This window comes from Mesoplodon mirus (genome assembly GCF_964341445.2).
Source record: "Mesoplodon mirus genome assembly, chromosome: 6".
Taxonomy (NCBI): Eukaryota; Metazoa; Chordata; class Mammalia; order Artiodactyla; family Ziphiidae; genus Mesoplodon; species Mesoplodon mirus.
In genome coordinates, this window is record NC_138982.1 from 143869159 (window position 1) to 143886002 (window position 16844).

The following is a 16844-nucleotide window of genomic DNA, read 5'->3' on the forward strand; positions in this document are numbered from 1 at the left end:
TCCCACTGATTCTGCACTATGGTGAGTTGTATAATTATTTCGTTATATATTACAATGTAATAATAATAGAAATAAAGTGCACAATAAATGTAACGCACTTGAATCATCCCGAAACCATCCCCCCCACCGCCGTCCGTGGAAAAATTGTCTTCCACGAAACCAGTCCCTGGTGCCGAAAAGGTTGGGGAATGCTGTATTTTGGTGTGAAAAACCTTGCCTTTGGCCTTGGTTCTGCAGCCAGGTGTACTGTGTGTTTGCCTCTGCAGTACTGGGGGCAAAACCAGTGAGTCCTGGTTTGAAAATGAATGTGATCCGCTTTTCACAGGATACAAGACCCTTCTGAAAGGAATTTCTGGGAAATTCAACAGTGGAGAGCTGGTGGCCATCATGGGTCCTTCCGGGGCCGGGAAGTCCACGTTCATGAACATTCTGGCCGGATACAGGTGAGCAGACCCTCGCCCTGCGGTCAGCCAGGGGCCAACAGGATGAATGGTCCATCCCATCACTTCTTAAGGCTCTGGGCAGGCTCCCGGGAAGCCGGAGGGGTGTCTCACATTAAGAGGCTCTGGAATCTGTGAAGGGAACAGAGCCCTGGCATTGGGGGCATCAGAAGGCAGCACCTGCTGGTTGTCACCTGGTGGTGGTGAGTGGATGCTGTGCTCAGGAGAGGGAGGTCCTGGGGCAGAAGGGCCAGGTCTTACGGGACAGGAAGTAATGGAGAGATCCAGGTTGGGGAGGGGGACGGCAGGAGAACGCTGAGACACGTATGAATGAAGGTCAAAGGTAAGATGAGCCACTTTCAGAAGAAAAGCAGCAGCGTCAGGCTAAGGCCCAAAGGTCACGCGACTCTTGCTTGTGGCCATGTTAGCTGCTCCGACGTTTGGAAACCACAGCTTTCGACATCCTGTCCGGTGACGTTCATGTAAGAATGATGTGAAGACTGAATCTTCAGAAGTGTTTACAAAATGCTCTCTTAAAGCCAGTTCTCTTCAGATCTCATGGCTTCCATTTGCTACTTCAGCAAATACATTTTAAAAAGAACTTCATATACTGGCAAAGAAAGATAAATTCCGCCCACCCCCTTCCTTAGGACTTCTGAATTACTCTTTAAAGATGAAAATTAGGATTTTTAAAAGTCTCACTTATGGCAGATTCCTGTCTGTTGTACTCACTTCTAAAGGTGAGAGCCAAACTTCCAACACCCAGCGTCACGCTGGGGACATGGGAGGGGAGATCAGCTGTTTTTCAGCTCATCCCACACCCTCAGCTGCTGTCCAGCCTGCGCAGCACGTGGCCGTCCTGGAGCCACAGAGGGCAACCTGGAGACAACTGAGCTCCCAACCTGGTCCCCTGGAACGCCAGTTGATCCCACCCATTCCCTGGAGGAAAGAAGGGACCCACCACAGGGCCCACGGTCACAGCAGTGGCCTGGATGAAGTTGGACACCAGATATAACTGCACCGGTCTCCATAGACCCTCTGTGTTTCTGTTCTTCATGGCATCGAGGAGGCAGGGCTGGAGAACGGGGACCCTTCATAGGATGCCCAGGGCTCCCACTGTGTCCCTGGGCTGAGATGATGCACCCAGAAGAGCATCGGGCCATAGCGATGCCCGGTGGGTCTGTGGATGGGGGAGTGAGCGTGGCTGGCGGGGCCATGCCTTTCCGTCTCCACAGTACACATAGGATGCCCCACCTCCACTGTGGTCAGAGAGAACAGCTTCCCATCGCTTGGCCGAGGAGGGTCAGGGCGCAGACGTCCTCCTCTTTGAGCCACCTGAGCCCAGGGAGCCTGCAGTGGTCCTCCCAGTCAGCATCATAGTCGTGCAACCCCCAGGAACTGGTTCTGATGTAGTGGCCACACCCCAGACTGAAGATCCTTGGCCTCTGGGGCCTCTGGGGTGGTTGGTGTAGCCTCGGCGGCACACAGGATTGTTCATACGCCCATCTTATAAAACCCTGCAAAGCCCAAGGTGTGCATGGGACCTCGTGGCTGCGTGTTGGAGCATCCACGTGTATCTCCACTGGTTTGGTCCACAGGCGCCTCTTACGAACGTGCTCTCCCAGAGAGGCCCCACGCTCGCCTCTCCCTTTCCACGCTGAGTCTTTTCTTTGTGCAGTTCCCTCCTCTGAGTTCTGGTGCTGTTCTGGGCCTCGCGTCCCTGCCTGGCTTGGTGTCCCTACTGGTCCAGTGAGAAGACGCTGGGAGGGGCCGTCCTCTCTCCCCTCGCCAGGCCCCGGAAGAGGAGGAGGAGGAGGTGCAGGAGGGATGGGGCTGACACGTCCTCTCGCTGGCCTTGCAGGGAGACCGGCATGAAGGGTGAGGTGCTCATCAACGGCCTCCCGCGGGACCTGCGCTGCTTCCGGAAGGTGTCCTGTTACATCATGCAGGACGACATGCTTCTACCACACCTGACCGTGCAGGAGGCCATGATGGTGAGCGTCCTGGGGCCTGCCGTCCCTCACCTGGCCGCCCCCCGCTCTCCTCGCAGGAGACAGCGCAGCGCCCGGCACCCCTCCCTCACGCGGAGCCCTGACACCGGCTGTGCTATTTGGACAGCTTTGCCCAAGGCAACCCCTCAAGGCCCTGGGTTCTGTAGACCCTGGATGACGAAAGCGAGGTCAGGTTTCTGAGAGGGTTATTACCCTGGCGGATGTGAGGGACCGCTTCCAGGGTGACCGCAGTCCTGCGCCCCAGCTGAGCCTCTTCCCTTCTCATCAGTGTTCTGTGGCTTTGGGCACAAGTTCCAGGCAGTCTGGTGCCTGGGTTAGGGCCCCGAGGGTCTCGTCCTCTGACTCACGTGCCCGCCAGGTGGGGGTGAAACCAGAGTTTGCTGCACACCGGTTGGGTCCCAGGCCTTCACCTTCATAGCCCGGCACGGTCATCAGACGTGTAATCCTGCAAAAGCACACGAGGAAGGGCGCCTCGGAGAGTTTAGCAGTTAGCCCGGGCGTCCTGTACAGTGTGGTCCAGGATGGCCTGGCCCAGCTGTGCTCTTTGGACAGACCATGCCCCAGCCAAGTACCAGGTGGACGGGGACCACAGTGACCCACCGTGGGCCATGGGAGCCACTAGAGAGCCTCCCAGCCAGAGGAGATTGGAAGGTCAGTGGGCCGCCCTTGTCCGTCCTGGAGCGTGTGTGCCCGGGGCTGCTTGCTGTTCTGCGTCCCCTCGTCCACGGCACAAGGCGGCGCCTGACCTCCGGGCCTCTCCCGGCACGTTTGGGACCTTCCCAGCTGGTCTGCCTTGTACTTGGGCAGTAGATAGGCATTCCTCTTGGGCTACCACGGGTGAAGCGTTGCCCTGCACTCTTGACTCGGATGGTGCAAGGCTTCCTCTCTGTGGTGTCGCATCTTGTCCGAAGGGCAATTCCAGGAGATCCTTAGCTGAGCAAAGAGAAGCAGGGAAGGTGTCGGGTACGTGATCTGCCCTCTGACGGGCTCCCCCAGCATCCATGAGCACTGGGCACCCTGACCATGTAGCTTCTCTGGCCTCCAACTGGGCATACTGATGGGGGCACAGGGAGCTCAGGAGGTGTTTGAAAATAGGGTGGTAAAGTTAGGAAATACAAGATGTCTACCAACCCTGTGGATCCCTTAATCGCTACTTCACCTTCATCTGGGGTGACCAGAGTTTCGCTTGTCAGAGTTACTGCATGAAGTCCTTGGTTACTTGTCTGAGAAACTTCACTTTGATTTCCAGCTCAGTCGCTGCTTTCTTCTGCAAACAAGGTTGGTGACTCCCGGTCACCGCCATCCTCCCCCAACCTGTCACCAGGCTCTGCTGTGAAATCCATTTATTTTTCAGAGTTAAAACCAATTAGATTTTGATTTTGAGAATTTCACGATTCCTTTGATAAATACAGTTAACCTGAGTTAATGAGAAAAAGGGTACCTTTCACTCTGCAGGGTCCTGTCCCACGTGTAGGGACGATATTGGCCACCAGCCATTGGTGGTACATTTCCATGTGCTGCTTCTGACCCTCCACCACCAGGCAAGCCAAGATGTGACACTTGGTGTCACATGGCAGGTGGCTGGCCCTGTCTGACTCTGGGACCATGGCCCTTGGGCCCCTCGCCCCTGCGTCTTAGTCTCTCATGGAGCCTCGGGACAACCTCACTAGCTCACCGGGTGGGCAGGTTCTAACCTCACCACTGTGCTGATGAGGAAACCAAGGTCCTTGCTTCCCAAGGTCACAGGCATTGGCAGAGAAGAACCAAGGCTGATGTGCTGGGCATGGTGATGGTTAGTCAGGGTTTCACCAGACAGGGTCAGGGGCCCCATGGTGCGCTAGCAGGCAGGATTTGAAACAAAACAAAACAAAACAAGAGCAACAACAAAACTGGAGTTCTTATATGTACCACTTACCAATTTCTGTGGCATAAATACTCCGCTATGCATAATTATAAGCTATCAGTGGTTTAGCAGGTGGCTTGTGAAATTCCTGAATATGCACCAGTCGGCTTCAAGCCCTTGATGCCTGGGGATTCCTCATCTCTCAATTGCCCACATCTAACTTCCCTCGGGGCACAGCAGAGAATCCCCTGAGGTAATAGGATGCATCCCAGGCATCACTGCTCTCCTGGACCTACCTTAGTTAACCAAGGCATCTTGGAAGCCCAGATCTCTGAGGATTTCCTCCATCACCTGGCGGCTCAGCCCCCTGGGGCACTGGGCCTGTGGTCGCTGAGTGAGTTTGTCCTGTTGCCGGCCACCTGTTCTGATTCCACACTGTTGCCCCCATCCCCTGCAGGTGTCTGCACATCTGAAACTCCAAGAGAAGGACAAAGGCAGAAGGGAGATGGTAAGTGTGTTTGCTTGGGCCACAGGTGGTCCAGAATTGCCTGAAATCCACTCAGCACACACGCGTGGAGGGGCCTTTGGGGGCTGGTTGAGTTTGTGGCTGGGCCCCAGCTGTCCTCGTGTGGGTGACGGTGGCATCGCGGTGTGCGCCTGGGCTGGCACACACCCGGAGTGACCACGCCGCCAGGGACTCTCAGACGCAGACACACAGACGCAGTGAGGATGTGCAGGACACCGGCCTGAGGACCCCGCCTCAGGGTTAGACCCAGCGCTCTGCCCTTTCAGTGTTTAATACACGTTATGCTCCATTGTGGGGTTTTGTTTGTTTGTTTATAAAACACCAACCATGAAGATGGTTAATCATTCATTTAAAAATAGGGCTTCCCTGGTGGCGCAGTGGTTGAGAGTCCGCCTGCCGATGCAGGGGACACGGGTTCGTGCCCCGGTCCGGGAAGATCCCACATGCCGCAGAGCGGCTGGGCCCGTGAGCCATGGCCGCTGAGCCTGCGCGTCCAGAGCCTGTGCTCTGCAACGGGAGACGCCACAACAGTGGCGTACCGCAAAAAAAAAATAATAATAAAAATAACCAGAGTCCACCCCGACACATGTGCAAGGAGAAATTGGGTTCTTACGTGTTACTAATCAGCCTTTTAAGAATAGCACAAACAAGTTTCTGGGATGATGGAGATCTCCTAATCCTTTTCATTGCTTTTTTCTGCTTCCCTAAAACCCCAGGGAGCACGAGGGTGTTGGGTAAGCAGACCCCACAGGGAGCGCCAGAAAGCCCCACTTCATGGGGAGCCCTGGTTTATATTTACACATCCCTGTATGTTTACGCATTGTCCAAGGGAAACTCAACTTAGCTGAACCTAACCCTAACCGGACTGTGTGACTGTCTAAGCAGAGGACTGCTGCTGCTGAGGGCATGCCCTGACTCATTTCCCTCCAGCCCCTGTGTGTACCTAGGTCCTGGTTGTTTACTTCTCGAGGAAACACAATAGAATGGAATGTTCCAGCAGGTGGTAGAATGTTGCCCACCTCCCTCATTTCCCAGAAAAGCAGCCTCAACCCTCGAGAGCCCCCAGCGAGGAGCCTTCCTCAGGAGCCAGTTCTCCCAAGGCCGGAACATTGTTCTTTCTGATTAATTTTAAAACAAAACCAGCCTTCAGGGCGTCACTCTGGAGAACCGGGGACCGGAGGCCGTCACAGGGCGGAAACGGGAGGGACTTACCTTGACCTCCACCTCCAGCATCCTTCCGGTGGGGCTGAGGGCAGGTGGGGATGTGGTCTTTGTTTTGCACCTTCCGCCTGGGTTCCCGGGGACGCCTGGAGCCGTGTTGTCCTGGGAAGGCCAGCAGACGGTCCACGTGAGGGAAAGTGTGCCTGAAAGATGGCCTTTTCTGGGCCACCACGCTGACCTGCCTTCCCGGGAAGAGGCAGTGGAGCTGGGTTAGGGCTCAGCAAGGGAGAGGCCAAGCAGGATTCAAACCCAGATCTGTCTGACCCGCCTGCTTCCTGGCCCGTGGAACCGCTCTCCCCTGACTCTGCCCATCACCAAAGCCACGTTTTGTCCTGACCGTGCAAGTTATTCAAGAGCTGGGCTGGACATTTTCTTCCTTGTGAGTTTCTTCTCCTTTTGGATGACCTCATCTCCCCGGAGAAGCCGCCAGACTGGAGTCCCCCCGCTGCCACCAGGAGCTGGGACGATGGCCCAGTGAATGCTGGCGGGGCCTCCGTGGCAGGCTGTGCCCCGAGAGGTGAACCTGGAGTTGGAGGCGGGGAGGGCCGCTGGCCCCGGGAAGACGCTGGGATGGACCCTGAACGCTGAACACTGCGGCCGAAACGCACGCCACAGCCTGCACCAAAGTCCGCTGACCTCCCTGCGCCCCACGTCGATACCGCATCAGTGACCGGACGGGAGCAGCCGGGGAGGGCTCAGTGCACAGCGGGCTGCTTTATATCTCGGTGCCCAGGCTGCTTCCAGGATGGCATCGGCAGGGCCGCTGAGGGAGGTGGGGACAGCTTTAAGCAGTTTCCTCGCCTTGCTGCTGAATCAGAGACCTTCTTTGCCTGTTTACAAGAGTGAGAGGGGCTTCACCCCTTCTTTCTGAGAGGCCCGGCCTGCTTGATTGTGTCTACAGGAGCTGTGCACACTAGTGACAGTGTCAGTAATAGCTGCCTTCGAGTAACTTCTTAGTGTGTGCCAAGCATCTTATCCGCTGCGCCGAGTCCCCTACTTACGAACGAGTTCCGTTCTGAGAGCACGTCTGTAAGTCCAATCTGTTCGTAAGTCCGAGAAAGTTAGCCTAGGGACCCAACTAACACGATCGTCTATATGGTACTGCACTGTAATAGGTTTATAATACTTTTCACAGAAATAATACATAAAAAACAAACACACACAAAAAATAAAACATTTTAGACATCACAGTCCAGTACCTTGAAAAGTACCGTAGTACAGTATAACAGCTGGCACACAGGGGCACGTTCGCGTCTTTGAAAGTTCGCAACTTGAAGGTTCATATGTAGGGGACTTACTGTATTGCATCAAACCATCAGGGTGGCCCTCCCCTTTGTGCTGGTCAGACACCTGGTCACTCGTCCACCTATGTGTTCACTGATCCACACTTTCTGCAGTGTTTATCCAACATCTTCCCTGACCCGGGCCCTGAGCGAGGCTTACAAGTGAAGGGACTTGACAGGTGACCTACCTACCGGCAGGGGGCAGGACCAGAACTCCAACCCGGGACGGCCTGGCCCCAGCACTGCCTCTCAGCCTCCTGGGCTCACACTTGCCTAGTGTCTGCCACCTTGGCAAAGGGCAGGCGTGCGAGTGGGCTCGGGGAGGCAGCTGGGGGTTCCACGTGAGCCCTGTAGATGGCTGGGGGGCAGGTGGTCCCTGATGCCACTCTGGCTCCACTGTCCCCCAGGTCAAGGAGATCCTGACGGCCCTGGGCTTGCTGTCTTGCTCCAACACGCGGACCGGCAGCCTCTCGGGCGGCCAGAGGAAGCGCCTGGCCATCGCGCTGGAGCTGGTGAATAACCCTCCGGTCATGTTCTTCGATGAGCCCACCAGGTAAGCAGGAGCCATGGAGGCAGGACCCCTGCCCTCCCTGCCGGCAGGAGGGGACACCTCCTGAATCCCCTCCCCTCCCTGCGCAGACCCAGCCGGGACACTCTGAACGCAGGGTCTGGCTGGGGACCACAGGCGTCTCACGGTGCCCCTTGCCTTGCAGCGGCCTGGACAGCGCCTCCTGCTTCCAGGTGGTCTCCCTGATGAAGGGGCTGGCGCAGGGGGGACGGTCCATCATCTGCACCATCCACCAGCCCAGCGCCAAGCTGTTTGAGCTGTTCGACCAGGTGCGTACGCCTTGCTGTGATCAGCCCAGGTGAAACCGAATCCCGGTACTCACGGCTTCCCCTTAGTTCATTGGGGTGTCTTCATTTCTGAGTGGCTTTAAGTGTTATGTTTCTTAAGATTTGGGCTCCATAAGCAGCTCAGGTGGCAGGACCGGAGCAGGTAGGAGAGTTGGCCAGTATCCTCTCTCTGGGGCTGGTGTCTGGCTGTGGGGTCTTGGGCGAGTCACTGACATTGCTGAGGCTTCATTGCCCAACCCCTCGTGACAGTGGGGGAGTACTTGTCATACAGAATTAGATAGCAGGTTGTGATATTTGGACAATATCATCTCTTTTATAAATCTTAGGTTTTGATACTATCATGAGCAAAAAATAATGTCCCAAGGAATGAAATGTGTGTAGCTCCAATATCTTTCCTAAGCAGGTGGTTAGCATGAAGGGAAAAAAGCAACATAATAATAATTCCTGGTCATATGATATCCTCTGTTTTCCCTGACTTATCATGGATTTCCATTGAGTCCTTGGGAGGTAACATAAAGCTCTCCTGAGAGAGAAATTGATGGATTGATGGATGGGTGGATGAATGGCTTGTTGAATGTATGGGTGGTTGGATGGATGGATGGATGGATGGATGGATGGATGGATGGATTGAGAGTTTCTCTTGCTTTACAGAGGAAGGCAGAGTTGATGTTTCCCTTCTCCGTACTTTTTTCCAGCTTTATGTCCTCAGTCAAGGACAGTGTGTGTACCGGGGAAAAGTCTCAAATCTTGTACCATATTTGAGGGATTTAGGTCTGAATTGCCCAACCTACCACAACCCAGCCGATTTTGGTAAGTAGAGCCATGACCAGCCGGAAAGAAAAGAAAGGGGGTCTTTTTTATTCTTGGTGGGTTTCCGCTTTTACCTGAAGCCTCCTAATCAAGAATTACTTGAATATTCCACAGATGGCTCAAGTGCCATCCTGAGGTAGAACTTTTAAGACCAAGTCAAAAGACGTTTTGTTTCCTCCAGATAAAATACCTGGGAACTACAACAAGGGATCCATTGTTAGGAGAAATATTTCCACATACTTTACTCTGTGACGTTTCTAGTCTAAAGGAAGTTATTTCTGAAAAGAAATCACCTTAGAAAAAAACCCTTTTGCCTTGATTAACGGAGATGTAAAATGCTGATTTAAATTTTGACCAAACCCAACAAAAAATGTGACCCTGGGAGTCCAGAGACCAGGCTAATGGTCCGAGTTACTCCTCCTGACTCGGAGGTCCTGAGGCTGGCGCTTCCGTGCTTTGCAACTTGTGATTTATGGGCTCCACCTCCGGTGCCCCCGGGGCTCCTGCTCTGGCCTCCCCTCTTGGCCCAGGCCCTCCAGAGCACTGACACCGATGTCTGAAGTCCCTTTCCCACCAGATCTGCCCATTGTGCGACACACACGTTTACCTGCAAATGACAGCCTCTTCAAGTCCCATGCCTCCCTCTTCCTACTGTCAGATCTGCCCTTCCTCACCCTGCTCTCCAAGCGGGAGACCTTGCACCCCCCTTGCCTTCTCTTTCTCTCGAGCTCATATTTACTAGACCACCAAGTGCTCAAACAGCCTGACCCAGTCCTGTTCTCTCCCTCCGCCACTGTGTCTGGGGTCCCTTCTGGCCATCGCATCCTGCTTTCCTGGCACTGCTATAACAAAGCACCACAAACTGGGTGGCCTAGAACAAGAGAAAGTTCATTTGATCACGGCTCTGGAGGCCAGAAGTCAAGGTGTCTACAGGACCAGGCTCCCTCCTAAGGCTCCGGGGGAGGGTCCTTCCTTGCCTCTTCCAGCTTCTGGAGGCTCCAGCATTCCTTGGCTTGTGGCTGCATCCCTCCAGTCTCTGCCCCTTGTCTTCACACGGCTCTTTTTCTGTGTTTCTCTGTGTGTCTCTGTGTGTCCTCTCCTCTTAGTATAAGGGCAGTCTTCGGATTCAGGGCCCATCCCAAATCCAGGATAATTTCATCTCAAGATCCATAACCAGAAAATTACATCTGCAAAGAACCTTCTCCAAATAAGGCCACATTCTGAGGTTCCAGGTGGACATGAATTTTGGGGGAACACCCTTCAATCCACCATAATTCTCCTCCTTGGTCTCCTGGTCACCGGCCTTTCTCACTCAGTTGTTTTACCCTCAAGCATCCAGACCCCGCATTCTCTACATGTCATCTCCCAGATAGTGTTCCACAAGACGCTGTTGCTGGGACATGCTTCTCTCTTAAAAGAAGGGGCTCTGACGGAGCAGAACCAGAGTGCCGTGAGCTGGAAGGACGTGAGGGCCGAGGGAGAGGAAGAGGAGGCTTGAGCACCTTTAAAGGCAGGGATGGATCAGGTTGATAGCTACCCAGTCGTTCAGGAGAGAGGACGGTCGGGGACGGGTGCTGCTGCACAGGGAGGGGCAGTGAGGTTCGTGGCCTGTGAAGAGGTGAGAACCTAGAGAGGAGGATGACAGGAGAAGGCACAGGGCCCGTGGGACGGCAAGGAGGGCCCCAGGAGGGGGAGGTGTGCCCTGCCGGTGGCTTCTAGGTCCTCAGTATCACACCTGAGGAGAGGGTGAGACATGGGGAGAGAGTGGCCGTTTGGAGGGCGGTGGGTGTGAGTGACCAGCAGAGTGGTCAGTGCTGGCTCGTCTGGTGTCATCCATCGTGACGTTCTGGTGAGGACAACCTCTCCTGGTGTGTGACCAGATGGAGGACGGCTTAGCCACCCCGGCTCGGGAAACAGACGGCGGCTGGTTTTGCCAGAGGCGGGGGGGTCCCTGCGGGCTTTGCATTAGCAAGAATCTTATTCAGGTGAGGGGCTGGGACCCACACGAGGAGGGACAGGATGGGGGAGAGCAGAGGGCAGGTGGGAGGGCAGGAAGGAGCATCAGTCGCCGGGGGGAGTGTGGACCCAGGAGAGAAGGGGCCGCGGGGGGCCTTGGACAGTTTGGGGTGCAGAGGCATGACACCGGGGCCAAGGAGGGAAGGTGGAGGAGATGGTCCCGGGGGATCTGAGAGGTGGGCCTGGTGGTCCATGATCTCGACGTCCCCAGGACGCCGAGCGCACCTCCCGCAGGACCCCCGGCACTTCTCCTTGGTCCCAGAGAGCGGCCACGGCGCCCGTCACTCACCCCCGCCCTGGGAGCTGCCTTCCCAGCAGGAATCCTGCTTCCGTCTGCCCTCCCCCCAGCTCCAGCTCTGGTGCTTGAATGCCCACGGCCGGCACTCAGTACATATTGGACAGATGAATCAGTTAACAGATGCATGAGCTCATGACTTCCCGGGCTCTCCGACATCGCATCCATATTTGCGTTTTCAGGCTCCTGACGTGATAAATGGCCTTGCCTGGAAGTTTAGAGCCAAAAGAACATGGGTCACTAAATGATTTTTATCATATCATTAGCATCATCACACAGCATCTACATAATCAGTTAAAAATATTCCTGCTAGGTTAATGATTTTGTTGCCAAGCAAAGAGGCCCACCGTTCACATGAGCGCTGCCTAGGGTGACCCTGTCTGTGTCTCATGGTGCAGTCATGGAAGTCGCGTCCGGTGAATATGGCGATCAGAACGGCCGCCTGGTGAGAGCCGTCCGGGAGGGCATGTGTGACTCTGGCTACAGGAGGGAGCCCGGAGGTGATGGCGAGGTGAACCCTTTTCTTTGGCACCGGCCCTCTGAAGAGGTAAAGCAGGCAAAACGATTGAAGGGGTGGAGAAAGGTAATGCCAAGCCCCAGCCCCCAGCAGCACTGCACGCCCCCTCATGCGCCCGCTGCATGAGAACTTTTCTTAGCCGAGAGGGGAGGTGTCCCAGGGCTGGGGTCTCACCCCTCCTCCCTCCTTGGTGTGTCCTCAGGACTCCACTTCCATGGAAGGCTGTCACAGCTTCTCTGCCAGCTGCCTCACCCAGTTCTGCATCCTCTTCAAAAGGACCTTCCTCAGCATCATGAGGGATTCGGTAAGGCGGTCTCATGGCAAAGGAAGCTGTAGGGTCATTTTCGGGTTTTTCATCCTGCTTGCGCTCTCAGACTGTTCTTCTTCCACCTGCATCCGTCAGCTCCCTGTGAAGCAGTAGTCACAAACACTCCCCAGATGCCAGTGACTGGGACAGTAAAGACTTAGGTCTGGTTCGTGTAACGAACCTTGCCCCACGAGTCTTCTCGTCCTGGGACCCAGAATGGAGGAGCGGCTCCTTTCTGGAACATGGCAGAGGGAAAGTGCAGGAGAAACCAAATGGCAGCCCTTACAGCTCTGGCTCCTGGAGGGAAACGGTCACTGGTGCTCACATTCCGTTGGCCATGGCTGACATCGGGGAGTGTGTTCCTCCCTCCGGAAAGCTCCGTCCGACACAGGGCATGGCGGGTGGTGCAGACACTTACAAGAAGGAGTTGGTGAAGGATTGGGAACCATGACAATACCCACGCTTTCGAGTGGATGATCTGACAACCTGTGTAGGGGGCTGAGTGCCCAGGGCCCTCTGGGACCCAGTTTGAAAGACGTAGGGGCTGGTAGCCACCAGGCGGAGCTCTGCAAGGCTGGGCCTGTCACGTGTCCATTCTTTGCCCCCTTCACTACCATCCTTGTCCCTTGTCCTCCCCCCTGAAGGTACACGGCCCTCCCTGCTTTGCCACTTTGAAGGCGATTTCACAAAGGATAGCAATTCTTTCTGTCTTAACAGCGGTAAAATGCCGCCGTGTGTGTGTGGGGGGGGGGGGGGTGGGCACACACGCACGCACGTGTGCTGGTTTAGGGTCGGGGGCTTGTTTCCTGCAGGGAGGGGGCAGGACAGAGCTTGTGACCCGCCTTGGCCACTGCCTCTGGGGGCCTTGGCTGCCTTGTTCTTTCACTGTCCACCCTCGGACTTCCGCACACCTGAGTGCGCACCACGTCTGCCCCCAGGTCCTGACACACCTGCGGATCACCTCCCACATTGGCATCGGCCTCCTTATCGGGCTGCTCTACTTGGGGATCGGGAACGAAGCCAAGAAGGTCCTGAGCAACTCCGGCTTCCTTTTCTTCTCCATGCTCTTCCTCATGTTCGCAGCCCTCATGCCCACAGTCCTCACGTGTGAGTGCCTGGCGGACCCCATGCCCACCCCTCCCTCCTTATCTGCCACTGAGGCCATGGCTTGCTTGGCCACGAACACATAGCGTCTTATTATTATTATTATTATTTTTTGCGGTACGCGGGCCTCTCACTGTTGTGGCCTCTCCCGCCGCGGGGCACAGGCTCCGGACGCGCAGGCTCAGCGGCCATGGCTCACGGGCCCAGCCACTCCGCGGCATGTGGGATCTTCCCGGACTGGGGCACGAACCCACGTCCCCTGCATCGGCAGGCGGACTCTCAACCACTGCGCCACCAGGGAAGCCCGCGTCTTATGTTTTTAAATACCGTTCTCTTTGTTGACAGATGTAGGTATTATTGTATTTTCTGTTAGACAAGAAAATACATACTATATTTAAGCCAAAGGAATGAACCACTAGGAAGTCTTGTAAGCCTGCTGGAAGGCTGAAGAGACATTTTTAAAAGGTTTTCTAATCGGGATCCCCTTAAACACTAGTGCATGAGCATTACCTTGTTCAGTTAAGACAGCCCTGGTGCGGCCGAGTTCGTGAGTGGGTAAAGCGATTCTAGGTGGATTTCCGTGCAGTTCTAGACTATTTGCAAAGTAGGCTGCCCTCGGCCACTTCGGGAGACAGTGTAGAAAGCCGTTGCCTCACCGGCTCTCCAGCCTAAACACCCCCTCCCGGCAACGCCGCCTCCTTAAATTGCCCTGAATTTCCAAGAGCAGCTTGCGAGGTCTTGTCCAGGAAGGTCATCACGTCGTTACAGTTACTCAGTGAAAATCAGGGCCACTGTAGATACGTGCACCCGTCACTGCAGTGACGCCCCCACTTGGATTCTCCCATTCATGACGCTTCTGTTATAAACGTGATTGGCAGTTTTTCCAGGCGGGTAAATCATTTCACACCTTTCCATTCAGCCTTCAGGTACTTTGTAAGTATTGCATGGTCCACGGGGAGGCATAGGACGGGTCAGGGCTACAGAGGGCTTGGCAGGAGACCGAGGTGGTGGTTTGAGGTGGGGACCCCACTGTGATGTCTGCCGGACCCTTTCCATCTTCCCATCCCCTAGTTCCCCTGGAGATGGGAGTGTTTCTTCGAGAACACCTGAATTACTGGTACAGCCTGAAGGCCTACTACCTGGCCAAGACCATGGCTGACGTGCCCTTTCAGGTATGTGAGTGGCAGTGGCATGATGTGAAGAGGGCAGGGGTCCTCCAGTGCCCCCAAGTTGGGGAGAGGAGAGGACGGCCTCCAGGAGAGGGTGACGGGCCCTGTGTTTCCAGATCATGTTCCCCGTGGCCTACTGCAGCATCGTGTACTGGATGACGTCCCAGCCGTCCGATGCCGTGCGCTTCGTGCTCTTCGCGGCGCTGGGCACCATGACCTCGCTGGTGGCGCAGTCTCTGGGCCTGCTGATCGGAGCCGCCTCCACGTCCCTGCAGGTATCGGCCGAGGATACACCACAGGACAGGCCTCGCTTCTCCACCCTGGCCCGTGCGACCGGGGCTGTGGCTCTGGTGGGGCTCAGCAGCCCCTCCTTGTGACCCTCCTCCTGATTTTGCCCCAAGTTCCTACTCTGGCTTCAGTAGGTCGATTGACCCCCAGGGAAGGGATTGAGTGGTCCTGGCTGCTCAGGATGGGCCAATTGACAGCAGCAGGTGCCCTTGTGTGGAGCTTGGGGCACACCAGGTGCTGGTCTCAGTGCTTTCTGAACATCAGCTCATCGAGTCCAAGCACACCCATGAGTTGCCTGCAGTGCTCCCCATTTCACAGATGGGGAGACTGAGGCCCAGAGGGGCAACGTGATTTTGTCAGAGTCGCACAGCCGGCTCAGAGGCCAAGCTCTCAGTGCCTACGTTTTGTTGCTTCTGCGGGATCCACTCAGCTGTCCCCTAGACGCCCCCCTTTGCACCCCATGCTCCCACCCTCCTGACCCCCTCCAGGTGTCCCTTCTGGATGCCTGGTACCACCCACCCCCAACCTGCCAAACCTGCTGCGTTTGCAGTTTCTGCACCTCTGGGGCTTCCTGGTGCTCAGGCCGGTCCGACCCTTAGAAGACAAAGCCAGAACCCTGGGGAGTCAGCACCACCGTGGCCTTCTGACGGCCCCCTCCCTGGCGTGTGATGGACTCCTTTCTGTGTCCAGAGCCTCTGGGCGGTACCCTCATCTGTGGATGGGAATAGCGATGGCATCCACCCCACAGCCGACAGCGTAGAAAGTGCTCGGCCCACGCCAGCTGCAGTCAGCACCCAGGGGATTGCGCTCCCTGGAGCACGCTGACCTCAGGTCCTGGGAGGCTGTGCCTCTCTCCCAACCAAGCGCCCTCACAGCCATGTCCAGCATCGTGCTATCCCTGCTCTGTGGGGTTTCTACTCTTTTTTGCCTCCTGTCCCCTCTGCTGGGCCTCTGGGCACAAACCCCAGCTGCTTCCTGTACCAGGGACCAGCCAGCTCGCTCCCCAAACAGGGTGCTTCTCTGCGCCGTCCTGGCCCTGGTGTGACCCGTCCTGAAGTCTCTGGCCCTTTCCCAGCTGCTGGCGACTGCCCAGAAACATGGGCTGTGGCCTCCGGGCCACCTGAGGAGGAGGAGTTAGATGGGAATAAGTCCCCTTTGTGTCCCCTCTCAGGTGGCAACCTTCGTGGGCCCCGTCACGGCCATCCCCGTCCTCCTCTTCTCAGGATTCTTCGTCAGCTTTGACACAATCCCCACCTACCTGCAGTGGATGTCCTACATTTCCTATGTCAGGTAACATGCGGGGGCCCCTTACGACTCAGGGACTTTAGGACGACAGAGGGAAGGGACTTGGGGATGTGCAGAGGCTCACAAAAGCCCCTTGTTCGCTGTCAGCTAGATGATGGCATGTTTCTTGGATCGTGAACCCAGAGAGTATCGGTGCCTTTTGTCTTTTTCCTAGTTGGGCATGCCACACACACACGCACACTCGTGGCTCTGTGTCCTGTGTGCTTGGGAGAGCTGGCTTGCATGTTTCCATCTTTTAGGAACTTCATTCCTCTCTGGGGTGAACACTGCTTATAACAAGGTTCTGAACTCGTAAAACCTTAATAAGAAATCCAGTGGAAAACAGGTCATGTTTCAAGCATCCTAATATTCTTGAACAAGACAGTTCTGGTGCCTCAGCACTTAGGCGATCAGATTTCACACTCTCGACTCAGAGGTGCTTCGGCACGTTGGCCCTCGGCAGGCGGGGCTGGTCGTTAGAGCTTTTCTCCCCAGCCACAGCCATTCCATGTGACAGCCAGGGTCCCCAGTTGTGAACAAGCTTGTCTCTTCTAGAATGTCAGTTCAGACCGAGGTGTATTGTTCCACAGAACAAAATCAAAACAAAGCACTTGTACAGAGTTTCAGCCGTCGATGCACCTTCCAAGACCAAGAAATCAGAAACCTGTGTCTTTCTTCTCAGAATTAGCGTTTTTGGTTCTGATAAGGCAGGGCTGGAACAGAAAGAAAGGAGAAGCAGAAATGTTTTATTTAAATGCTCCCCAGTCCTTGGAAAGCTATCGGACCCTTTATTATATTTAACTTGTTAAAATATGTTAAAAAAAGTATGATATCAGAAGTAATCAAAGTGCTTCTCCATTCGTATCACCCTTGA

At 55.4% G+C, this 16844-nt stretch overlaps 1 protein-coding gene across 1 annotated transcript in view; it reads left to right on the top strand.

Moving 5' to 3' along the window:
- Window positions 1-15980, top strand: part of ABCG1 (ATP binding cassette subfamily G member 1) — a gene marked incomplete at its 3' end in the record, with an annotated part of 55795 nt that extends 39815 nt beyond the window's left edge. The window contains exons 3-14 of the mRNA XM_082625672.1: window positions 326-443; window positions 2302-2434; window positions 4753-4803; window positions 7733-7878; window positions 8039-8162; window positions 8876-8990; window positions 11700-11848; window positions 12021-12122; window positions 13064-13232; window positions 14301-14401; window positions 14515-14673; window positions 15858-15980. Of these exons, the coding sequence (XP_082481798.1) occupies window positions 326-443; window positions 2302-2434; window positions 4753-4803; window positions 7733-7878; window positions 8039-8162; window positions 8876-8990; window positions 11700-11848; window positions 12021-12122; window positions 13064-13232; window positions 14301-14401; window positions 14515-14673; window positions 15858-15980 (1490 nt within the window). The remainder of the gene's footprint in view (window positions 1-325; window positions 444-2301; window positions 2435-4752; window positions 4804-7732; window positions 7879-8038; window positions 8163-8875; window positions 8991-11699; window positions 11849-12020; window positions 12123-13063; window positions 13233-14300; window positions 14402-14514; window positions 14674-15857) is intronic.
- Window positions 15981-16844: the final 864 nt, after the last annotated feature.